The sequence below is a fragment of the Vombatus ursinus genome, unplaced genomic scaffold, assembly GCF_900497805.2.
Source record: "Vombatus ursinus unplaced genomic scaffold, bare-nosed wombat genome assembly UNPS02003292.1, whole genome shotgun sequence".
NCBI lineage: Eukaryota > Metazoa > Chordata > Mammalia > Diprotodontia > Vombatidae > Vombatus > Vombatus ursinus.
Genome location: NW_020943070.1, coordinates 1,492,579 through 1,517,043, shown reverse-complemented (window position 1 = coordinate 1,517,043; position 24,465 = coordinate 1,492,579). Strand labels below are relative to the sequence as shown.

The 24,465-nt window shown below is 53.0% G+C and overlaps 1 protein-coding gene across 1 annotated transcript; it reads left to right on the top strand.

Moving 5' to 3' along the window:
- Window positions 1–1,104: 1,104 nt before the first annotated feature.
- Window positions 1,105–23,854, top strand: ADSL (adenylosuccinate lyase). Its single transcript, XM_027874012.1, has 13 exons — window positions 1,105–1,249; window positions 7,594–7,797; window positions 9,492–9,536; window positions 10,170–10,249; window positions 16,436–16,607; window positions 16,775–16,821; window positions 17,526–17,616; window positions 18,928–18,997; window positions 19,805–19,952; window positions 20,101–20,191; window positions 22,278–22,367; window positions 22,819–22,995; window positions 23,528–23,854. The coding sequence occupies exons 1-13, from the start codon at window positions 1,172–1,174 to the stop codon at window positions 23,612–23,614; spliced, it is 1,380 nt and encodes a 459-aa protein (XP_027729813.1). The 5' UTR covers window positions 1,105–1,171; the 3' UTR covers window positions 23,615–23,854.
- The last annotated feature ends 611 nt before the right edge of the window (window positions 23,855–24,465 follow it).

Here is a 24,465-nt window from a genome sequence, read left to right as displayed (position 1 = left end):
GATGGCTTCCAGCTGTAGATCTGGGACCCTTCCCATAACCCCAAAGATGAAGGAATTGCTTAGGACAGGTGGGAGATTCCCTTGAAGTAACGCTGTGGAATCTCTGGCCTGTGCAGGTTGGGAAACCCCACTATGCTCATCCGGAGGAAGAAGTGAAAGCGACTTTGGCTTCCCCTTTCTACTAAGCCTCGACTCCCAAGTTCTCCTGAAAGAACGGAACAGAAAGCCAACGCCACGGAGCCGACTTTGGACCAGTCTGTGCCATGGGAACGAATGCATCCAGGCCATGGCGTGGAGGAGGGACTTTGGGGAAGCCTGTGAGAGGATGTGGGGGGTAGGAGCTGGGAGAAGAGATGGGCTTACAGAGGGACAGGGGCTGGCTATCAGGAAAAGGTAACAACCTTAGGTCAGCTCTGTCTGCAGGAGGAAGGAAAGGGGGAGGTGGGGGAGAAAGTCTATGGAAGACTGATTGATCTCTCAAGAGTAGCCTTAGAATCCCTGGAGGTTCAGGAGAAGCAATGGGAGCAGAATCTCGAGGCTCTGGTCTTCATCAGACACTGCCACTGTACCTTTGGGGCAAGACCCCTCCCTTCCCTGAGCCTCAGTTTCCCCACATGTAAACACAGGGGGAAGGGTGAACTGGATCCCTTCTAGCTTTAGATCTGTGATCCCAGTCAGTCTGTGGTCCTGACAGTGTGGTGGACCTGGGTAGGTCTCTCCTCTGCCCTGGGCCTCAGTTTCCCCATAGGTAAAAATGGAGGAGGGGGTTGAACTGGATGACCTCTAGGATCCCTTCTAGCTTTAGAGCTATGAACCTATAATCTGGGATTCTGACAGTGTGGTGGGCCTGGTCAAGTCTTTTACCCTCCCTGGGCCTCAGTTTCCCCATAGATGAAAATGGGGCAGAATGACCACTAGATGATTCAAACGACTTTCGGCTCTGGCGCGGTGACGTCATCGACTCGGGCAACCACGTGGTAAAGACCAGCGGAAGTCCCGCCCCTCGACTTCACGACGCAGGCCCCGCCCCGCCTCCACGTTGCCGGCCCCTTCCTCAGCGGCTTTCTCAGCGGCTGGGCGCGGGATGTCGGTCAATGGCTGTCATGGCGACGGGCCGGCCGGCCGGACCACGTACCGCTCGCCGCTGGCCGCCCGCTACGCCAGCCCGGAGATGTCCTTCCTCTTCAGTGACGCGCACAAGTTCCAGACTTGGAGGCTTCTGTGGCTGTTCCTGGCAGAAGCGGAGCAGGTAAAAGGCCGACGGCCGGTCAGCGCCCGCGCTGCGCCCCACGTGACGCGCGCCCTCCAATCAGCGCGCGGAGGCCCCAGAACTTGGGACAGCTCCACGATTCGCGTGTCCTTCATCCCCCTCTGCGGGCCACCCCTCTCGGGCCTCAGTTTCCCAATTTAAGAATCACGGAGTTGGACTTGACGCCTCGAGGGCCCTCCCAGCTCCCGCATTCGATGGTGGTCATAGTGGTAGCTCCCGACAGGCTTGCCCCTGACGCCCCCTCCCCCCCTTTGTTAAGTTGTCCACGTGTTGTGCACCGGGACGTAATTACTGTGTAACACGTGGTATTCCTGGCATTCCAGGCCCCGGCCCAGCAGGCTCTTAAGACCTTTTTATTGACTGTTGAACCTCCAGCTAGGTCTTGAGTCAAGTAAGCGTAAATGCTTACTATACGCAAAGCACTATGGGTAGGACAGCCCCTGCCCTCCAGGAGCTTACAGTCTAAAGAGCCTGGGTCATGTCCAGGATGGGGGGGAGGGGCGGGGCTGCCCCTTCTGCCAGATACAAAGGCTGGAAATAGGACTCTAACTAAGCCTTCCCCCCCAGATACTTTGTAGGTACTTAGGATGCCTACATTGTGTTTCCCTGATAGAGTGTAACTGTTCTGAGGCCAGGGAAGGTCTTTGTGCCCCAGGAGCCTAAACGCTTCATAAATAAGCGCCTGTGAATTGATTGACTAAGAGAACTGGGTTCTGTCGTGGGTAGCAGCGTGTATGGCTCTTGTAGAGCAGAGCAGGTATTTTCTGGGACGGGTTTAGAGTTAGGCAGTGACTTAGAAGTGATTTAGAGCTAGGAGAGACCCCGGGAAGCCGGGAGTTCAGCTTTTTATTTTATATGTTTTTATGTTTTATATATATTAAATTGTAAATATTTAATATATTTATGTATTTATTTTACAGACGAGAAAGTTGAGGCTCAGAATAGTTCAGTGATGTGTACACAGTCCAAGGTTACAGAGGTAATCAGTGGGAGAACCAGGATTTGAACTCGGCTCTTTTGCCTGCCCTGGGTAGAATATAGAACGTCAGAACTGGGAGGGACCTTGAAGACCATTTGAGTGCAGCCCGAGACCCTGAGAACTGCAGCTCCTTGTTCATGGTCACAGTCAGGAAGGGCTGGAGCCAGAAGCCCCTCCTCAGAGTCCTTCCCCAACCCTCTTGGCCACACTCAGGAGAACGCTGCGCTTGGCATTTCTGTCTCCAACCTGAGTCCTTTCAGGACCGTCGGGATCCCCTCTGGCCCGCCTGGCTTCCCAAGGCCCCACAGCAGCAGCTGGGTCTGCCCTGCTCCTCTGCTCTGGGCTTTGCTGGAAGCCTCTGGAGGGGATTGTGACATGCCAGCCAGAAAAGTCCATGGGAGCTTGAGGGTATGAGGATGTGGAGTGAGGTATGAGGGGTGTCATTCTGTCCTCTGCATCGCTCACCTCAACTTGGTATAGGTCAGGGCACCGTGAAAGGCTGGATAACAGCGATGATTGATGATGATGATGATGATGATGATGATGATAGCAGCTGGTATTTCTGTAGTGCTTTCAGGTTTGCAAAATACACGTATTTTCTCCATCAACCCTTTGAGGTAGGTATATTTATTATCCCGATTTTACAGAGAAGAAAGCTGTAGTTTTCTTCCGAAAAGAAGTTAATTTGCTTAGGCTTCCACAGAGTGGGTTTGAACCCTGGTCTTCCTGACCCCAAATCCATGCTCGACCCACTAGGCTGCCCAGCTGCCTCTTGGCTAGCCCAGGGAGTAGGTTAGAAACCATATGATATATATGACAAGCCCGTGGAAGCACCTACTATATGCAAAGCACCTGGCTGGCCCCTAGGGTTACAGTGATGGAAAATCACACTGTCATGGAGTCAAAGTTCACATTCCACATCTGTGCCTTTTTTGTTCTCTGTGTATTGAAGTGTTTGTGTCTGTTGATGTTTATGCTGATGACATAAAGGAAAATGTGATAAACAGCCAGGGCTCTTCCAGCCTCATGGGAGGGCTTGGAGACAGCACAAACTGACAGGTTCACAGGCAAGTGTAATATAAGGTGACTGGGAGTGAGTCACGCAAAGAAAAAATCTTGTGTGCTTTTTTATTTTTTTGTTTTTGTTTTTTCTTTAGGCAGTTGGGGTTAAGTGACTTGCCCAGGGTCACACAGCTAGTATGTGTCAAGTGTTTGGTCTGAGGCCGGATTTGAACTCGGGTCCTTCTGACTTCAGGGTTGGTGCTCTATCCACTGCGCCACCTAGCTGTCCCTTGTGTGCTTTTTAAAAAAAAAAAAAAGGGGGGAGTGGGGGGAGGCAGACTGCAGGACTCCTGGCTGGAAAGCTGGCCTGAGAGTCAGAAAGCCCTGGGTTTGAAGGTGATCTCCCACACAGACTGACGGTATGACCCTGGCCAAGTCCCTCAGTCCATGCCCCTGGCCACACCTTCCATGCTGCTGGTTGTGGAGCAGATGCTGACCCTCAGGCAGGAGCTCCACTAACTTGGAGTCCAGAAGATCTAGGTTTCAGTCCTGCGTCCCATGCTTACAGTTGTGTGACCTTAGATGAGTCACTGTTCTTCCCTGGACCTCAGTTTCATCATGTGGACCCACTTCACAAAGCCTGGAGGATCACACAGGATCCTGTGAATAATGTGCTTATGATTTAAGCACACTGATGGGAAGGAAATGTGGGGGGGGGGGGCAGAGAAAGAGAGACACACACGCACCAGCAACTAGAGCTCTCCCAGTGGAACTGGCTGCCTTGTGAGTCCCCCATCCCTGCAGCCGCTGGGCCAGGGTTTGGGTACTTCCTGTAGGGCAGGGCTGGGCCGGGCCATCTCAGGCCAGGGAGCTGCTTGAAAACTTCAGTTTGGACAATCTCTTTTCTCCCTCCCTGCCCTGGTCGCCCTCTTTCCTCTCCTCTGGGCCTGGCTGGATCCCCATCCCCTCCCAACAGGGATTTGTTTCCATCTGGATGTTCCATTCCTGGGCGATTACAGCCCCGGGGGAGGGGAGGTTTCCCCTCTGATCCACCTGCTCGGTCTTGTCAGTCACTTTTTGCCAGAGAAGGTCAGGCCCTTTCTCATCCCACTAGGAGCACATTTAGAGGGGGAGGAGAGGACAGATCATTGGTGGGATGCGGATTTTTGGCGGGAGGATTTTAGAGGGAGAGCTAGCGGGAACATTGCAAATCTAGTCCAAGCCCTTCACATTATAGATGGGGAAACTGAGGCCCAGAGAGGGTGTGTGACTTCCTTGCCCAAGGTCAGAGTTGGCTCTGTCCACTGCCAGCCTGGAGGGGCCACGGTTGGTGCCCCAGCACAGGGCTGCTGCCATGGCCATGGCGTGACGGGGTTGGCCTGACCAGAGTTGGCAGCGTCACACAAGAATGAGGCTGCCTCTGCAGCCGGCGGTTTTGTGGGGACAGCCGACCCGGGCAGGGAACCTGGGCGTTGAAGGCCCAGCTCCTCAGTGATCTGAGGATCGCCGGCTGGACAATCTTAAGTGGGCCTCAGTTTCCTTATCTGCAGGAGGGCAGGGGCAGGATGGCATTGTGGAAAGTGCCCTTGCTCTGGAGTCAGTGCCCAATTCAAATCCTGCCTCTGACACTTGGGCCTCTGTGACCTTTGAAGGTTACCTCCTGGGACCTCAGTTTCCTCATCTAAAACAAGAGGGCAGAGCCAGTGGAGGTCTCTCTGGGCTCTAGAGTTCTGCTCCTCTGGTGGCTGAGGACCCTTCCCACCCTGGCCTTGGAGAGCTCACTCAGCTCGGGGGGTCAATGACTCATCTGTGGTCTCTAACTCAGGAGTAGATAGGACCAACCATGGCCTCCCGGAGAGGAGCGGAGCTGAGCCTCAGAGCTTGGGTGTTGGTTCAGTGGGTGAATGGGAGAACAGCACTGATGTGGCAGCCTGGACGGCCTGGGCAGGCGGTGGGAGGAAAGGCAAGAGTGAGGCCGACGCTGGCCTGGGCCCCAGGCTGCCTGACCCGGACAGAAAGAGGGGGGTGCACGAGTTAGTTCAAGCCTGACCCAGGCTGGCCAGGGGACCTTGGACAAATCGCCAGCCTCTTAGTGCTTCTGGCAATAGCCGAGACTCCCAGGGTCCAAAGCCAGATGGAAAATGTTTCCTCACTTTTTTAGGGGAGCCCTCTCCCCTAAAGCACATATATCTCTTGTTAAACCCCATTGGGAGGAAGGGGAATCCCAGAAATCGGTGGCAGCTTCAGCTGAGCTGAGAGAGAAGCTCCCCCCCAGCAGCTGGTGCACAGGGCGGGGGCGCTCACCTGGGCTGGGGCTGCCACTTGCTGCCTTGGGAGAAGATATTTTAGGACATGCCGCCCCTGCAGGCCTGAGGCTCAAGTGCTCTTGAGGACTCCGAATTAGAGGTGTCAGGTGGGTTCTGGCTGGGCCTGGACACAGGGATGGGGGCGGGGCTGCAAGGGACCAAAAAAGCCTCTCAGCTTGTTTACTGGGTTTGTCTCTGAGATTTTGTTCTGAGGAGTGAAAGAAGATGCTGGTGTGGGCCCCCTAACTGGGAGGAGAAGGGTGCCGTGCCACACTTCGGGTGGAGGGGGGCCCCTGGGGGGAGGGGGAGCTGGTCACATGGCCCGTGATTCTCCATCCCCAGGTGGAGGGTGTCCCCCACCCTCCCTATACTTTGCCCTCTCGGGTCAAGGGCTCCTCTGTTTGTGCGCTTGCCCGGCTTCATGGCCTAGGAGTCCTTGGCTCTCCACTCTCACTGCTCCCCAAAAGCAGTCAGGTGTTGTTACCTCTCCCATATCTCTCGCACCTTCTCCTCCAGAGCCCAAAAGCACCTCAGGGGCCTCTAGTTCCCTCCCTCATTTTACAGGGGAGGAAACTAAAGCCTGGGGAGATCATACCAGAGAGGGAACTCAGGAGGGATTTGAACCCACACCCTCTAACTCCAGAGCCAGGACTCTTTCCCTGTCCTGGGCGCCTCCCTTCTTTCTGTTCCCCTGACAGTGTCCCTATAATAACATGCCCCCACACTTTGGTGATTCCATTTGGGGGTTGGTTTGGTTTTGTGGGGTTTTTGCAGTGACCTTTCACTTGGTCTCCCTGTGGCCATTTTCCCTGCTCTGATCCATCTTCCACATGGCTGCAGGTCTGAGCGTGATGCCATTCTCCTGCTCACCAAGCTTCTGTGACTCCCTCGCATATGACCCTTGCTGGTGTTTGGCCCTGTCTCCACGGCTGATCACACATGGTTCCCTCCCCTCCGTGTTGTGTTCTAAGTCCCACTGACCTCACGTCTGTCTGTTCCTGTGCATGATGTCTCATCTCCCACCTCCGTGTCTTTGCCCAGAATATCCCACTCTCGCCTCTGCATTTTGAGACCCCCGGCTCCCTTTAAGGCTCTGCTCCAGGGCCTTTCCCTGGAAGAGACCATTCTCCATGACCTCCGCGTTCTCCTTCCCTCTTTATCCCCTAACTGTCTTCCATGGGTTGGGTTTTTGCATAGTCTTGCCTCTGTGTGTAGCTTTCTACCTGGAGTGAGGGTGGGGACAACTGTCTTTTTGTCTTTCTTGCCACTGTTTGGCATGTAGTGGATGCTTCGTGAATGCTTGTTTCCCTGAGTGGAACAGTCAACGGAGCAGCGTTTGCAAGGGAGGAGGTTTAGCCCACTTGGCCTCTCTCCGTTTGTCAGCTCGCTGCCATGATTGGGGGAGAGGCGGCCAGCCCTGCTCTCTGTGTCAGGCAACTTGTTTTTATGTTTGTAAATACAGTAGAAATAAATGTGTCTGATGAAGTAAATGTGGCATTGGGGTTTTCTCGGGCTGATCATTCATCTTTCTTGCATCTCTGTGGTTCTGCTTTTCTTTTATGTCGGGTTCATTTCTTTTCTCATTGGCACATCTATTTTGACACAACGTAGACTTCCCAGCAAACCTTCAACCACCTCCCTGCCCCCCAGGTCATTCCCTGAAAGTCCGCGCAAATTCACTCTGCCTTTGGCCGGGGCTTGGCTTCCCCTGGCACAAGTAACACTCCCGTGACCATCTTTATGCAGGGACATCATTAGACTCTTTGAAGTTTAGCTGTAGACACAGGGTCCCTGGATCAAATTGAGGACTTTTCCGGAATAATCCCGTGGATTTCCAGGACATTTGGGCCAATTTGCAGTGGTCCCAGTGAGCTATCACCCTACCTGTTTGCCCTCCAGCATTGGTCTTTCCCATCCTTGCCCATTTGCTGGGTGTGAGTTGATACCTGGGAGACCAGCTTTTTTAAAACGTCTGTTGACTTTGCGTGCCCCTGCCAGTTCACCGGAGGGCCTTGCCTTTCTCGTGTCTCCTGCAGAAACTTGGTCTGCCCATCACAGACGAGCAGATTGAAGAGATGAGGGTGAACCTGGACAACATCGATTACAGCGTGGCGGCCGAGGAGGAGAAGCGTCTCCGTCATGACGTGATGGCTCACGTCCACACCTTCGGCCGTTGCTGCCCCAAGGCGGCCGGCATCATTCATCTGGGGGCCACGTCGTGCTACGTCGGCGATAACACAGTACGTGCCTCCCGGGCCTCGTCTTCCCGCGGAGCTTAATCCCGTGCCCTGCTTACAGGACGTGGGTCTCCTGCTTCTTGGGGTGCTTTTCTCTTGCTCAGGTTCTGGAGCGCGCACAGATAGATCTGTGTCTGGGCATAGACAGTCATAAGATTTAGAACTGTCTGGCCCTTTGGGCCCCTTCATGTATGGATGACAAGGGGCAGGGACTTGGCCAGAGTCACACAGGGAGTCATGGGCAGTGCCAAGATTGGAGCCCAGGGAAAGGAGGAAAGGCAGGATTCTTTTTTCCAAATTTAAAAAATAAATTTACTTAGCATTTTAAAAAAATTTTAAGTTCTCAATTCTCTCCTTCCCCCATTCACTGAGAAGGCAAGCAATACAATATCATTTATATGTGTGAACTCAGGCAAAACATTTTTATAGTAGCCATATTTCCCAAAAAGCAAGAAAAACAAAGTGAGAAAACAAAGCTTCAGTTTGCGTTCAGAGCTCCCCAGTTCTCTGTCCTTCGGGGACGTCGTAGATCATCGTGCTGATCAGAGTAGCTGATCGGCGTTACGGCGTTGCTGTTGCTGCGCGCAGTGATCTCGGTTCTTCTCCGTTCACTTAGCTCTGCTCGTGTTTTTCTGAAACCTTCCCTTTGTCACTTCCCACAGCCCTGCAGTGCTCGGTCCCTCCCCAACTGATGAGCATCCCCTCAGTTTAAAAGGCAGGCTTTGCACCTGTCTTCAGATTCCAAGCCCTCCGCTCCCTGTCACTATACTGTATGTTCTTTTAGGCTCCCTGACAAAAGCTGGCATCTTGTGTGCGGGGATTGTAGGACAGAGCTTCGGGCTGGGGGGCGCAGGTTTTGTTTTTTCATCAGTTGTTTCCCAGCCCCCCCACGAGGGATGTCGGCAGAACCGACTGTCAGAGCCCTGTGTCTGGCACCCCGCGTCGTCGTGGGCCTGGGGAGCCCCCCACCTCTCCTGACGGGGTCTCCTGGCCCGTGACTGACCGTGGCCGTTGACCCCAAGTCTCCCCACATCGGTCCGGGCGTCTTCTCGCATCTCTGTGATTCTCGTGTGCTCTCAGGCAACTCTGTCAGACCCAGGGCTGTCTTCAGCTGGGATCCGGGGAGTTTTTAAAAAGTATTTTGAGCACTTTGAGTATTTTACTATAACTGGTTTCCTTTTTAATCCTGTGTGTTTTGTCTTAGGTGTTTAAAACCATTATTCCAGAAAGAGGGTCTGTTCTGCCCCCCACCCTTCTACTCTCCAGGTTGTAGGAGCCCTGTGTGACCTTGGACGTGTCCTTCCCCTCTCTAGGCCTGTTTCCTCATTTGTAAAGTCGATCCCTGCTCCCTTCTAGCTATAGAACCTATACATCATGTGTGTGACATCCCTTTGAACTCCACAGTGACCATTGGTCGCATCTGCTGAATTATCTGTGGAAGGACATGGGCCGCGGCACTGTTGAGCCTCCTGAGATGCTGAGCACAGGAGGAGTCGGGGCCCAGGTCCCAATGTGTCCGCATCTGCTCTCAGAGTCATGTGAACTGAAGTAAAAAGGGAGGGGCGAGGTCTGTTCCCTTGTCAGCCAGCTCTTGTCCCCCTCCCCTCAGAGTGGGGAGCAGAGCCGCCGCCAGCTGTGGTGGGTACCTGAAGACCTGCTCTCCTGACGTGCGCCCTTTCGTGTGCTCTCATTGGCAGGACCTGATTACTCTCAAGAAGGCTTTTGATCTGCTCTTACCGAAGGTGAGGAGAGAGAGGCACTTGCTTCTCCACTTAGAAGCTTTGGGGAGAAGGGTGACCGAAGGCAGGGAGGGAGGGCTGCCCCCGGGGGTCCTGGTGTCCTGGTAGGGTTTGGTTCCTAAATATCTGAAGGAGGAGGAATGCTTTCTGGTGAGTTGTCCAGAATGCCGTGACCCCAGACTTTGGGCCTCGAGGATGGGGCTGCATAAGGGCGGCAGAAACAGCAACTCTCATCTCCTGGAGTACACTCGCGATGTGAAAGCTTCCAGAAACATGGCCTCAACAAGGGGGTTGCCCTAACGCAGAAGGCTGAACTGGGGGGATCCAGTGCCAGATTTCACCTGTCATGTGCTTGGGTGGGAGGTCATTTGTGGCTGGACGTTCCCTGGCCATCAGCCCCTTCCAGGTGTCGTTGTGGGGTTCAGGTGATGCTGAGGCCTCAGGCCTGAGCTCAGAGACAGGCCAGTCGTCCTCTTGTCCTGGCATCAGCCCCAGAGTGGCCTCAGGGCTTCAGCCAGCCTCCACGGTCATCTCTGGTGGGCAGCCACGTGGGCAGCTGCAGGAGTGAAGTCAGCGGTGACCTTTCAGCCCGCTATCTGATCTCTTGCTTCCCTCCCCCCTCACCCTTTTTCACAGGTGGCCAGAGTGATCTCCCGGCTGGCAGACTTTGCTACAGAACATGCCAACCTTCCCACCCTGGGCTTCACACACTTCCAGTAAGTAACCTGACCCCTCTGTGGGGCTTTGACCTTTTCAGGAACCTTTGAAACTCAATCATGCTGAGCACACAGTAGGCACTTAAGAAATATTTGGTGAATTGGGTTGGATTGAAGCCAATTAAGTTCTCAGAACCTCAGTCTTCTCATCTCAAAAATGGGCATAGTAATGGCTCTGGAACCCACCTACAAAGATTGTTGTGAAACTCTAATGGGGATTTCTGTTATAGGAAATATGTTTTGCCAACCTTAGCATGTGTGCGCCTCACTGGCATTGGCATTCTTGTGAGAGCTGTCTTCAGTATCTGGGGGGCTGTCATGTAGACGAGGGCTTAGCTGACATCTGCTTGGCCCCAGAGCACAGGGCTAGGAGCAATGGGGGGATGTAGAAGAGAAACCGATTTAGGGCCATCCATCCAGATGACCCCTTTGTGGGCCTGGTGTGAGAGGCTCCTGAGGACTGGACGGCCATCCATGATGACCCCCTGTCATAAGAGCCCTGCCTGCCTGCCCTGGCTTCTGTGCCCGCGGCTCCTCCTGTGATGCCCGGCTTGCCGTGAGTCAATCGATTAGAGGCTGAGGCCAAGAAGGGCGGTCGGTGCTGTGAGCTGGGCTCGTCCTCACGCAGGCCACGGGGGTCTGGGCAGCCCTTCCCCTGCGGTCATTTGGCGGATCACAGATCCGCCACAGTCACAGATGCGGAGAACACAGACTCGTTCAGCAAAGCCTAATTAGGAGCCTGATCACCTGCTGTGCTCAGCACATGTTGAGGACTAGACTGGAACAGAACGCAAGCAGGGATGTCATTCCACTTCCTGACATCAGATAGAAGTGAAGTTTGCGTCTGCCCCTGGGCTCCCCGCTAGCGAAGAGCTCCCCATTCCTGGGACCACGGCTTTTGTGCCAGTTTTTCCCAAGGGAAGAGCTTTAGAGAAGCTGAAAACCATCGCTCGGGTGACGCTCGTGCGCTCCCACGTGTGATCAGGCACCCGCGTCTATGAATAGTGCTGCAGCGTCTGCGAGGACGCGACCAGCCACGGAGGGAGGGATGGGGGATGCCGCCACCTCCGTGACACCAGCATTTGCACAGACGAGGGGTCCTGGAGCCCTGGACCATCCCCCCCGCACTGCGCCTCACCTTCCTCCGTGGCACCATAAACAGCTGGAGCGGGTGTGTGTCTCCCCTTCGCCTGATACTGATGATGGAGTGAGGGTATCACCAGCCTATGCCAATAGCAGAACGCTGGCGTTCGCCCTTGTCGGAAGAAACCTTTACCCAACCCGATCGGAAGAGTTTGTTGTTGTGTTTAAATAATGGATGGACAAACCGTAGATTCTCTGAGAGACACGGCCTGTTATGGTGTTACCCCAGTGGAAGGCCACCTCTACATGTGTGCATAGGTGGCATGCTCGTAAACATTTTATATAGAGTGACCTTGGCCTAGTACTTTACTGAGCAGCTCAAGTCACAAGACTGCGTGGCAGAGGAGGTACCAACCTGCGTCAGCAGAAGGATTTTCCTCCTCTGGGAGTTCCCGCTCCCTGTGGGTGGTGGACGTTGCTTTTAGGGTGTCATGAAGATTCTTCTCCCGTCTTTGGTGTCTTCTCTTCAGATCACTGGGGCCCAGTTCCTCAGTAATCCTCATAGTTGTGTCACCTCCTGCCAGGATCTGCTTTGTGTGCCCTCGGGCCAGTCCACCTGCTTTTCCCATCTTTGTTCTCTTGAGGATCCTCATTTTGTCCCCTCTGAGCACCTTGGGGGCTGCCTTGTTGGGGTCCAAGTGAGATGGCCCCACTTTTTTTTTTTTCATTTTTTTTTCCTCAGTTACATGTAAAAATTTTTTAACGCTGATTTTTCTAAATTTTGAGTTCCAAATTCTCTCCCTCCTTTCCTCCCCTCCCCACTCCCACTTTCCATGGTGGTCAAGAGAGCATGTTACAGAGGCCCTACCGACCTGGGGTCCCTTCCATTGGTTGGCCTTCCTGACGTGCCCTTGGAATGACCTTGCTGACTTTTTCGGGGCCCTCACCAGGCTTTCTTTTAGCCCTTTCCCTTTGCTGCTGCTGTTTTACTTCACTGCCCACAGGCCTTCCCTATAAGATCTGACAAAGACATTTCTGTCATAGACCTGGCAGCCAAGAGGGACCACACAGAGAGCCCCGAGCTTAGAGCCAGGAACACCTGACTTCCCCTCCTGCCTCAGACACTTAGCACTTGGTCACCCTGGGCAAGTCACTTCACTTTCATAAAATGGGGCTAATAATGGCACCGGCCTCCCTGAGGTGAGGCAAGGGTCACATGAGACAGTGTGTTACAGCACTTTTTGTATGACTGTTGGCAATTGAGTGTCAGTGGTACGGATGTTTAATCGACCCAGCCCCATTTTTTGTCTCAGAGTTGTCTGAATAGGTCAGATTGGAGTTGTTTTCATTGTAAGCCACTTTTCTTTCTACCTCGTTTTTGTTTTTTTCTGCTTTCTACTGATCTTTATCTCTGCCCTCACAAGTTGGTGTTGTGAGCGTGCACACACAGCTGATTCGGGAAATGACCGCTTCGTCAGCAATGACTTGTTTCTTGTATGTCAAAACAGACTCAGGGTCACTTTTGGGATGCCGTTCTGTGCTTGCCGGGTCTGGTGCCTTCCCTGGAAGTAGGTGGCTGTGGGGCATCGGGGTGGTCTGCAGCAAGTCTTGGCTTTTTCCCTTTTCCTATTCCTGATCCATGTTTCCCAACATTCTTTGCTCACCTTCCCTTTTCCCACGTTTACAGTGACGTCACCAAGGACCAAAGGACTTCTTTGTGCCAGGTACTAGAGGTAAAGAGACACAAATGGAGCGGTCCCTGCTGCCCTGAGGGAGCCTCCATTATACTACAGTGGCACAGGTTTATGTCCAGAATGACTCGAATATGAGTCCCAGGTAATTAGCGCAGGAGGGCGGCAGGAAAGGACCATGTAAAAGGTGAGTGTGAGCTAAGTTGTATGGGGTGTTCAGGGAGGACCAGCACCTCTGGGGGCAGGGCTGCCGATAGATGACGACCCGTCACCCCACTCTCCTCTATGACTCCAAGAAGCCGTAGCATGCACGGTGCACCTCGGAAAGCCATCTCGGCAGCCCTAAGCCACTGACAGGCTCAAACCTCTGAGTGAGTTAGGAGGATGTCTGTCCTCAGCATGTGAAGGCCTCCCCAGCCAGAACGAACTCTGGATGAGAACAATGCTCCATCGGCACATGATGGCAGCTGACGTAGGCACTGTGGTCAGACATCAAAGATGCCGAGGTCACCCACTTCATCCTGGGCCATTGCCCGTCGTCCTGACTTTGGTCTCACCACTGGACTTCAAGTGATTCAGGCAGAGACGGCTTTGTGCAGCTTTGCTTCACCTAAATCCAGTTCTCAAGCAAGTGAAAACATCTCCCTGGGATGTCATCGGTCCTCTTTAAAAACAAAGGACAAGGGGCAGCTAGGTGGCGCAGTGGATAGAGCACCGGCACTGAAGTCAGGAGGACCCGAGTTCAAATCCGGCCTCCGACACATAACACTCACTAGCTGTGTGACCCTGGGCAAGTCACTTAACCCCATTGCCTAGCCAAAAAAAAAATACATAAAATAAAATAAAAACAAAGGACAAACAACAACAGATTGTGAGCTGAGTCTTGAAGAAAGTGAGGGCTTCTACCAGCTGGACTGTGAGGAGGGAGGAGTACATCTGAAGTGCTGGGGCACAGAGGGAAGAGGCCACAGACTCTGGGGCCACGGCGAGGCCCAACCCAGGGGTTTAAGTGCCCAGCAGAACAATTTATATTTTATCCTAGTACCGTGATCAGATGAATACTTAAGGAAAATCACTAGAGAGCTTGTTTGTGGGATGGATTGCAGTAGGAAGAAACTGGAGACAGGGGAGACAAATTAGGGGCTGATCCTGTGGTCTAGACGAGAGGCGATGCAGGCCACCTGGTGGCCGCTGTATGAGTAATGAGAAGGCTATGGAACCGACATGTTTTGGAGGCAGCAATACCAGTATTGGCACCTGGAGAGGCAGTGTGGGCTGAGAGGGAGTTATAAGTCAACGGTAATACTACGCTGATAAATCTAGGAGACTGGGAGGGTGATGGTACCCTGGGAAAAGGCTGGGAAATTAGGAGGAGGGCTGGGCTTGGGAGGTAGATGAATGTGTCTTGTTTGGGGCAGGTGGAGTTGGAGATGTCTGGGGGACATCCAGTCTGAAATGTCCCTTGGGACGTTGGTGCTCATGGGGGAAGATGAGGTCTGGGCAATAGCCAGATGTGGGGGTGCCATCTTCATCAAGATAATATGGCAGCTTACCAAGTCAGCAATTGAGAAGAAGCGAGCCCAGAGACAGAGGTTTGAGGGTCAGGGGAAGAGGGTGTCCAGGCGCAGGAGTTGCAGGGGGGTCAAGAAGAATGAGGGACTGAGGAAAGGCGTGTCTGATTTCATGGCTATAAAGGAAACAAACCACAATTAGAGTCACTGGAGGACCAGGCCATGCTCTTGGCTGTGTTGTGTCAAAATAGTAACAGTGGCAAAAGAACACGCCCAAAATTTACAACCCTACCCACCCCACCCCAATTGAGAAAGCAAGGGAAGAAACATTACAGACATTTAGTCAAGCAAAACATTCCCCCATTGGCCATGCCTCCCCGCTTCTCCCCATAAAAGTCTCATTCTGCCCTGAGTCTGTGACCTCTCTTCAAGGAGGGGAGGGAATACGTTTCATCAGGGGCCTCTGGAGTCATGATTGGTCATTATGGTGATCAGAAGTCCTAAGTCGGACATTAGCTTACTTTTCACAGCAACAGGTAAAGGGCAAATTCTTTTTTTGTCCCCCACTTAAATTTCTTTTATATTTAGATCCTCATTCTCTCCCCTCCTCCCTGGTCCCCTCCCCCGACTGAGAAAGCAAGAAAAACAGAACCTGTTATAAACATGTGTAGTCATAAATGGCTCAATTCCTGCCCTGGTTATCCACCCCCACCCCAAACAAATGTCCCTGAGTCCCATCGCCCCTATGTTAGGCGGTGAGCAGCCTGTTTCATCTTGAGTCCTCTGGAATTGTGGTTGGCGTTGTGTTGATCAAAATTCCCAAGTCTTTCAGAGCTGTTGGTCTTTGAAGTACTGTGGTTATTGTATATACGTTATTCTGCTGCTTTTGCTCCGTTCCTTCTGCATCAGTTTAGACAAGTCTTCTCAAGTTTCTTAAGGGTAAATTCTTAACTCGACAAGGGGTGGGGGCAGTTACAAAAGACGTAATAGATCATTTTCATTACATGGAATGGAAAGACTTTTGCATGAATAAAATTAACTAGAGTAAGAAAGGAGTAGTCAGTTGGCACGAAGTGTTTTTATCAGATAAGGGTCTAATTCCAAAGTTTATAAAGAACAAACAAATATGTCAAATCAAATTTCCTAATAGATCGATGGTAAAATGATGAACACATAGTTCTCAAGAGAATTTCAACAGCTACCTGAAAAGTGGTTCCACAGGGTTTGACCTCACACCCAGCAAACTGGCACAGTTGACGAAAGGTAAAATAGTGCATGTTGGAAGGATTATGGGAAGATGGGCACACTGATGCATTGTTGGTGGAACTGTGAATTGGACTGGCCATTCTAAAAAGCAGCCATACCCCTTGACCCAAAGATTCCACTGCGAGGAGGACTCGAGCTGACCCAGGGAAATCGAATGTGCAAATTGGATGATCTTACCACTTCTGTGTTCATCCAAGGCACTGATCAGAATGCTGATCAGCATAGCTCCAAGGACAGGGCCCTGGGGCCCTTCCCTGGAAACCCTCTACAGTGAGATGGGTGTAGGAAAGGATGCTCTGTGCTTCTGATCATTCGGCCAGTTCTGAATCCCTGGAGCTGGAGGATGCCCTCACCCAAGCATCCCATGAAAGACCATCAGACGCCTTGGTGAGATCTAGGGCTTCTAGGCCAATGACAAGTCCCCGATCCTGGGGAGCAGTACCTGCTGCATAGTGGGGCTTACGGTGCTCATTGACTGGCTGACATCTCTAACAGCCCTAGGCCCTGTAAAAGGAGATAGTAGGTGAGGCTGGCACATTCTTCCCTACTGGTTCTTGGCATTTGCCTTGTTCTCTCTCTGTTGTACCAGGCCTTGCACGTGTCGCCATCTTGAACTCTGTTTCAATTGTCTTCAGGCCTGCCCAGCTGACCACAGTGGGGAAGCGTTGCTGTCTCTGGATCCAGGATCTGTGCATGGACCTGGAGCGCCTTACGCGGGCCCGGGATGACCTGCGTTTCCGGGGAGTGAAGGGCACCACGGGCACCCAAGCAAGCTTCTTACAGCTCTTTGAAGGAGACCACCAGAAGGTAGCTGGCCAGCCCACTGCTCAGTGTAGTCCGAGGGGAGGCCCCTGAGCTAGGGAGGGGGCGGCGGTCCGGAGGGAGCTGCCTCTGACAGCCTGCTGCCCGCTCCTCCCTGCCCCTGGCATGGTGGACGCACTCCAGAGTCCTTGAGAGCTCTCATTTCCCCTCAGGTGGAAGAACTTGACAGGATGGTGACAGAGAGGGCAGGATTTCAGAGGTAGGTGCGGGGCACCCCAGCCCTTCGCACGGTGGGCCCCTGGTATGGCCTGTGTCAGGGAGGCCACTGCTCATCCTCTTCCTTAAGTGAGGGTTTGCCTAGGCTTTGATTTTTGCAGTTTCAGCTAATTTGTAACATGTTCCCCCTGCCGTGGCCTGGAGCGGTGGCTTAAGTTCACCTCATGATCAGGAAGCCCTGGGTTCCAGTCTTTTGATTAAAAAGTTGAGACCCCCTGGATTAGACTTCCTTTGAAACAGATTCTGAATGTCAGCTAAAAGAGTAGGAGAGCAGATATTTATTGTGTTTTTTAAACAGTTTAAGAGGCCGTATGACATAGTAGAAAGAATGTGGTTTTGCCCTGACTCTGACTTTGGACCAGTCACTTTAGGGCTTCCTCAGCCCCCTGGCTGCCAGGCCTTTGGACGCCTGAGTTATGGTGGCCATGGAGCCCAGGCTGGCAGTCAGGAGGCCTGGGTTTGACTTGGGCCCCTCCCTGAGATTACGGTGCACAAAACAGGGCTTGCAGGGAGTGTTTATTAAGCCCCTACTATGTGCCGGGCCCCATGCTATGAGCTGGCTGTGGTGGGGAGAGGCGTCCGAGGGCTGCTCAGGGACCATTGTGGGGGCCATGACCTCAGGCAGATGCCGCAGGAGCCCAGAATGTTGCCACGTTCAGTCTCGAGGCCTTTGGTGTTTCTTTGCAGAGCCTTTCTCATCACAGGACAGACGTATACACGGAAAGTGGACATCGAGGTGCTGTCTGTGCTGGCCAGTCTGGGAGCGTCCGTACACAAGGTCTGTGGGGAGTGGAGGTGGGCTTGTGGAGCCCCCTGACTCCGGGCTCAGCCCCTGTCTTTAGTCCTCTGTATCACAAGCCAACTCTCCTCCACTCCCCCCTGGATGTTTCCTCTGGTGATCAGAGCCTCCTAAAGGAACGTGTAGCGTGACTGAGGCAGGCCAGGTCCATGGCTCTCACCCAGCCACGCGCTGTCAAACTGACTTTCTCATCTCTTTTTTTGTAAACATTTTTTGTTTTCATATCACTAAATTTTCTAACTCTTCTGCTCCCCCACCAAGAGATCCATCCCTTATAACAAAACATTTTTTAAAAAGAAAAAGCCAATTCAGCAAATGAACAGTGCAGGGAAAGTGATATTATATGCAGCGCTGTACAGCCATACATGGCCCCCCACCTCTGCAGACTTTGGCGGGGAGGCGCTGTCTCAGGCCCCTCCTTTGTGGCCCATTTGGATCCTTTCCTCATGGCTCCCCCTCAGCCCGTCAAACACGGCATTCCCACCAGGCCAACCCCCACCTGGGCACGGCACAGCAGGAAGGTGACTGGCGCGCACGTTTCCTTAGTGTTCACAGTGCTCTGACCAAACGTCTCCCTTTCTTCCTGGTCGGTGCTGGGATTTCATTAGTGGAGGGAATCCCCAGATAAGGAAGCCCCTCCTCTCCAGCTGTTCTCACTTCTGGCCTGGAGGGCTCCTCTCCAGCCAACATGTCAGGCTGGCTCTCCGCACTGAGGGGCCCAAGCCCGGCCCTGCACCATCTCCAGAGGAGAGACGGTAGTAAGGGCATGGCTTCACCTGGCACTCGGTGGCCCTCCTCTTGTCACTGTCCCAGAACCAAATCAGACAGATTTAGAGCTGGAAGGGACTCTGGAGGCCATCGGGGCCAATCTCCCCCTTTTACAGATGAAGAAACTGAGGCCGAGAGAGGTTTAAGTGACTAGCCCAGGGTCAGTTAGTGAGGAGTGAAGTTGCTAATTGAACCCAGGTCCACTGCCTCCGCACACAGTGGGCAGACATGCATTCAGGTCAGTCTGGCTCCCTTTCCACACCAGGTATCTTGTTTGTTTGGGGGAGTCATATCCCCTAAAAAAAGCTGAACTCCCTTGAGCCTAAAGGTCCAGGTGACTGGAAGGAACATCCTGGTGGGATTCCGTCTGCTCTCGTCACTTGCTAGAGCCTTGCCGCAGCGTGGATCACATCATCCCCTGACCCCCGGCCCAGCGTGATGAGAGCACAGCACCCGGGGAGGGTCATGCCCCTTTGGAGATGGGCGGGGTCTTTGCATTCTACCCCCTTTGTTTCCCTTCAGATTTCCACTGACATCCGTCTCCTGGCCAGCCTGAAGGAGCTAGAGGAGCCCTTTGAGAAACAGCAGATTGGTGAGTGGGGGCCTCCCCTGGGCTTCCTTTGTCTTCTGAAGGCATCTTCAGGGGCCTTCAGGTGCAGGTGGCCGGCACAGAACAGGGATTCTGCCTGTCCAAGAAGTAACCAGAATTGGCAGGGTGGTCCCTCCCTGTCCTGTTCGTTACCCAGAGGCCCATATTTGTGCCTTACACCATCTACCTGGGGGACGTTTCATAGTGACTTCTGCCAAATGTCTCGTATTTGCCATCAAACTGGTCAGAAGCTACCTCGGCCTTTGGCCAGGAGAATCAGGGTCACTTTGCCATGGGGTTTCAGGAATGGAGCCATTGGATGGGATAGAAATGTTGCACCCACCCATGTTGTCCTTCCTCAGGCCAAGCAGTGTCTGTGCAGACACCAGGAGTCCTGCTCACAAAAAGCTGCCTTCATTTGAGGTGGAGCTGATGCCTGGCCTCAGTCAGTGCTGTTCACGTTGGGGGCATCCAAGGGGGCCGTTGGTGGGCAGCATTGCCCAGAACTGCATAAGCAAGGTCCTGGGGTGTCAGCAACCACTAGGAAGGAATGCAGACCCCAGGGTCTTCTGTTGGGAAGCTCTGGGGAGGTGGGAAGGTAGTTCTTTGCTCTGATTCCCACCTGAATTCCTCCTCACCCTGGGTATGGAATACCACCCCCTGCTGGTCCAGGCTGGAGTGGGCCTAGATCCGGGTGCCGTTTCCTGGGGCCCTTTGCTGATCGGACAGTGGCCGGTCCAGGGTTTGAGTTGCTGCACGCTATCTCCTAAGAGGGTTGTCTTTTCTTTCCCTCCCCCACCACGGAGGCAGGCTCCAGCGCGATGCCGTATAAGCGGAACCCCATGCGCTGTGAGCGCTGCTGCAGCCTGGCCCGCCACCTGATGACGCTCATCATGGATCCGCTACAGACGGCCTCCGTGCAGTGGCTCGAGCGCACGCTGGATGACAGCGCCAACAGGTCTCCATGTCGCCCTTTCCAGCAAGGGTTTGGGGACTCAGAAACAGAGGAGGCTGCCCGGGGGTCACGGGCAGCAGTCTTGGCGGCCTGAGTGGCTCTCGGTGGGTCAAAGGTTACGCACATTAACACGTGGCGGTTTCTCTTACAGGCGCCTGTGTCTGGCCGAAGCCTTCCTCACAGCAGACACCATTCTGAACACGCTGCAGAACATTTCTGAGGGGCTAGTGGTGTACCCCAAGGTAAGAGGCTCCAGTGGGAATAGGAAGTCTCAAGGAGGAGGCGGCCCTTTCCCTGCCACTGGGCTGGAGGTAGGAGGGGAAGAGAAAATCCAAGTGTGCGAGCTCCCCCTGGAATCCGCAAGCAGCACCCTGCTGGGGAGGAGAGCCTGGCCAGGGCTGCGCCCCCCACCCTGGCTCACAGACCTGGCCATCTAGGCATCCTCGTAGAGGCCCGAGTAGGGGAGGTGGCTTGCCTCGGGTCACCCTGGCCCCTGGCATCTGAGCCAGTGGGCACTCACACTTGGAGCTCCCCACCCTAGCAGAACATCCAGTGTTGGTGCTGTCGGGCTTGGGCTTGGAGTTCCACGCCTCAGCCCTTACAAGGTGAGGGAGCCTTCAGGTCAGGGCTCTGCAGCCTGCAGACCAGGCCCTGGACCGTCCCGGCACTGCTTCACATGAAGTGTCCTTCCCTTCCCGCCCCTGACTTGGAGATCTCTGTGGTCTGGTCCCTTGGAAAGAAGTCGCTTGCATTTCTGCTGGAGTGTGTCTCCAAGATGTGTCCCTTCTCCATTTCCCATCCCTCGTCACCAGGATTGAAAAAGAAAAGGGAAGGTGCTGTGGCCAGCCCCACCCCTGCACACAGCGGCCCCTTTCTTTCTTTTTTTTTTTTTTTTTGAAAGTAAAAGCTTTTTTTAAAAATTAATTTATTTTGATTTATCAGCAATCACTTCCATATGCTTTTGAGTTTAAAATTTTTCTCCCCCTCCCCCACCACCCTCCCCAAGATAGCGCACAGTCTGGTATAGGCTATACATTTACATTCATATTAAACATATTTTCACATTAGGGATGTTGTGAGAATTAGAACCAATAGGAGGAACCACCAGAAAGAGGAAACAAAACTCGACAGAATTAAAAACAGAGCAAATAGTCTGCTTTGATCTTCATTCAGACTCCATAGTTCTTTCTTTGGATGTGGACAGCATTTTCCATCACGAGGCCTTTGGAGATGTCTTAATCCTTGTATTGCTGGGAAGGGTTAAGTTTATCAATATTAGTCATTGCACAGCGTGGCTGTTACTGTATACAACGTTCTCCCGGTTCTGCTCACTTCATTCAGCATCAGTCCATACAAGCGTTTCCAGGTTTTTCTGAAGTCAGCCTGCTCATCGTTTGTTATGGCACAGTAGTATTCCATTGCATTCATATTCCACAACTTGTTCAGCCATTCTCCAACTGATGGACATCCCCTCAAATTCCAATTCTTTGCCACCACAAAAAGAGCTGCTATAGTTTTGTGTATGTGGGTCCTTTCCCCATTTGTATGATCTCTCTAGGTTACAGCCCTAGAAGTGCTGTTGTTGGGTAAAAAGGTATGCACATTTTTATAGCCCTTTGGGCATAGTTCCCAGTTGCTCTCCAGAATGGTTGGATCAGTTCACAACTCCACCAGCAATGTATTAGTGTTCCAGTTTTCCCACATCTTCTCCAACATTTATCATTTTCCTGCTTTGTCATCTTGGCCAATCTGATAGGTGTGATGTGGTACCTCAGAGTTGTTTTGATTTGCATTTCTGTAATCAATAGTGATTTAGAACTTTTTTTCATATGACTATAGATGGCTTTAATTTCTTCCTCTGAAAATTTTCTGTTCATATCCTTTGACCATTTATCAATTGGGGAATGGCTTGTATTCTTATCAATTTGACTTAATTCTCTATCTATTTTAGAAATGAGGGAGCGGTCCCTTTCTTAGCCCTGCTGCTCTCGCTCGTTCCCCAGCATTCAGGCGTGTCCTCGTGTGGGTCATCGCCCTGTTTGACTTGGACATCTCCTTGAGTGGCTCCCAGCCTTCCAGCTCAGACTGCCTCTTACGTTCCTCCCTGACGCTGTGCTCTGCCCTTCCTTGGTGTCCTCTTGTGTGGGCTGCCCCTGAAGGGCCCTGATGGTTGGGGGGGGATGTGTAACTTCCGGGGCAGGGGTGGTCACTGAATGGCTCCCCAGAGAACCAGCCACCAGCTGGGAGAGCTATGAGGCTGTGAACCACTCCCAGCCGGAGGAGGGCCCAGGAGGGCAGCCTGAAGACTTCCTCCTTCTCTTTCTTCAGGTCATTGAACGGCGCATTCGGCAGGAGCTGCCTTTCATGGCTACAGAGAACATCATCATGGCTATGGTGAAGGCAGGAAGCAGCCGCCAGGTATGTAGCTCATGAGTGGAGCAGCTTATGCAGCGCCCAGCCCTTCTGGCTCCCACCCCTCCAGAGGAGACGGGAGGGAGGAAGCCATGGCTAGAAGAGGCCTAGGGACAACACTGGGCCCATGAACCCACTTCAGCTCAGCAGGGATTCCTGGGAAGCCCAGTTTATATGGAGACGCCTATTTGAGGTTCAAAGGCCCATCCAGGTAGAAGGGTCAGGATGCCGTAAGGGCAGGCGTAGGTTGGTTTGTTTTTGTTTTTCTGAGATGGGAATTTGAGTGGATCGTCAGGGGAGTCAAACAGCTTACAAGGAATAGGAGAACGTTGCCCAAAGGGCAGCAGGAGAGGCTGGAGGAGAGCCTGAACCCGAGGCCAGCGGGCAGGCCCAGTGCCCTGTCTGCCCCTCCACCATCCCGCCACCTGGGGACCTGACGTTAGTCTTTGTGCTCCAGGATTGCCATGAGAGAATCAGGGTGCTCTCGCAGGAAGCGGCTGCCGTGGTGAAGCAAGAAGGGGGCGATAATGACCTCATTACCCGGATCCAGGCGGATCCCTACTTCAGCCCCATTCATGCCCAGCTGGAGCATTTGCTAGATCCTTCCTCTTTCACTGGCCGTGCTGCCCAGCAGGTGATGGCCGCTGTTTTGTGGGGTGGGCTTTCTCTCCTTCCTTGGCATGCAGAGGGTCCCGGGGCTGGAAGATGAGCCTCTTCTGCTAGGCCTCCAGTCTCCTCCTGATGTGTGATAGACGTGCTGGGAGGAGGAGGAGGAGGAGAAGGAGGTCTCAGAATCCACAGGGGCCTGGGAGTTGTTTCATGTTCATTTTTCTGAGTAAAGGCATTTAATGAAATGTCCTGGTAAGAAAAGTGGCAATAGGCCATTTCCCCCAGAAGCCTAGGGCCCCCAGCCCTACAAATACGCCTGTCATCAGGCCACACATTCCAGGTTGCGTGTGGGGGCACATGCATGTGCCTGGCATTTAGACCAGTGACTCCTGTCCATTGTGAACTGCTACCTAGCTCCCTTTGAGTGTTACCCAATTGGGGGATGCCTCCAGTAGGCAGCTTTATAAATGAGATTCCCAGACACGCACACAGACCCTGACGGAGCGTCCAGTCTGGATTTTTACGCCTATTCTCCCTCCCTTTCCCTGTTCGGACAGGTGGAGAGATTCTTGAAGGAAGAGGTGCGGCCTCTCTTGAAATCTTACGAAAGTCAGATGGACGTGAAAGTGGAACTGAACCTTTAGAGGTGAAAAAAGGCGTAAAAACGAGTGTGCGTTTGTAGGCCTGGTTCGGAAGGCTGCGTGAAGGCTGCCGAGGGCACCTGCGAGGCACAGTTATTCAGCAGAGAATGGCGTATGTTTCCACAGGGCTTTTGGAAAGTGCTTTCCCATTTCAGATTTGAGTGGTGCAAAAAAAATTGGGGGGGCGGATATTTCTCTCCATCCCAACTCTGATATATTTAATAAATAGATTACTGATACTCACCATTTGTTCAATAAGCATTTTTTGAGCACCTGCTATTTAGCAGGCCACCCCAAGGGGTGGGGCCCAGAGGTGCTAGGACCACATTGGGGTGGAGGGGGCTGAAGTACATTATACTGGAGGGGAATAACTGATATGCAAATAAAAACACAGTGGGGGGGGCACCAGGAGCGGTCCAGTGTCCTCTCGGAGGAGACACTTGCTTAGCGTGAGCCTCCAAGGGAGCTAGAGAGGCCTCCACTAACCAGAGGCGGACGTGGGCTGCACGTGCCAGTGAGGCCAGCCTCCCTAGGAGGCATCATCCCGCATGGCGGAGGTCAGCGATGCAGTGGGAGGAGCTCTGGATTTGAACTGACCCACTGAACAACCACAACATTGATAGTGTCCCTCCCTCCCTCCCTTCCCTCCTTTTTATCCTCCTCTCCCCCCTGCATTAGGCTTGGAAGTTTGGTTTTGATCCTAGAGTCAGTAGGCAGCTATAGAAGATTTTTGAGGGATAGGGGAGGCGGTAGGGAAGGAGTTGGCAGTCAGAGCTGTACCTTAGGAGAAATTATTCTGGCCGCTTTGTAGAAATGGCTTCCTCTGCAATCTGACTTGCACCTCTTCATTCCAC

Bases quoted from the DNA above. Each gene is read 5' to 3' on its own strand.
- ADSL (XM_027874012.1), top strand. From the start codon at position 1,172: ATGTCCTTCCTCTTCAGTGACGCGCACAAGTTCCAGACTTGGAGGCTT. The intron at 7,798-9,491 runs GTACGTGCCTCC...TCTCATTGGCAG, and splicing joins GCTACGTCGGCGATAACACA to GACCTGATTACTCTCAAGAA. The intron at 9,537-10,169 runs GTGAGGAGAGAG...CCTTTTTCACAG, and splicing joins TTGATCTGCTCTTACCGAAG to GTGGCCAGAGTGATCTCCCG.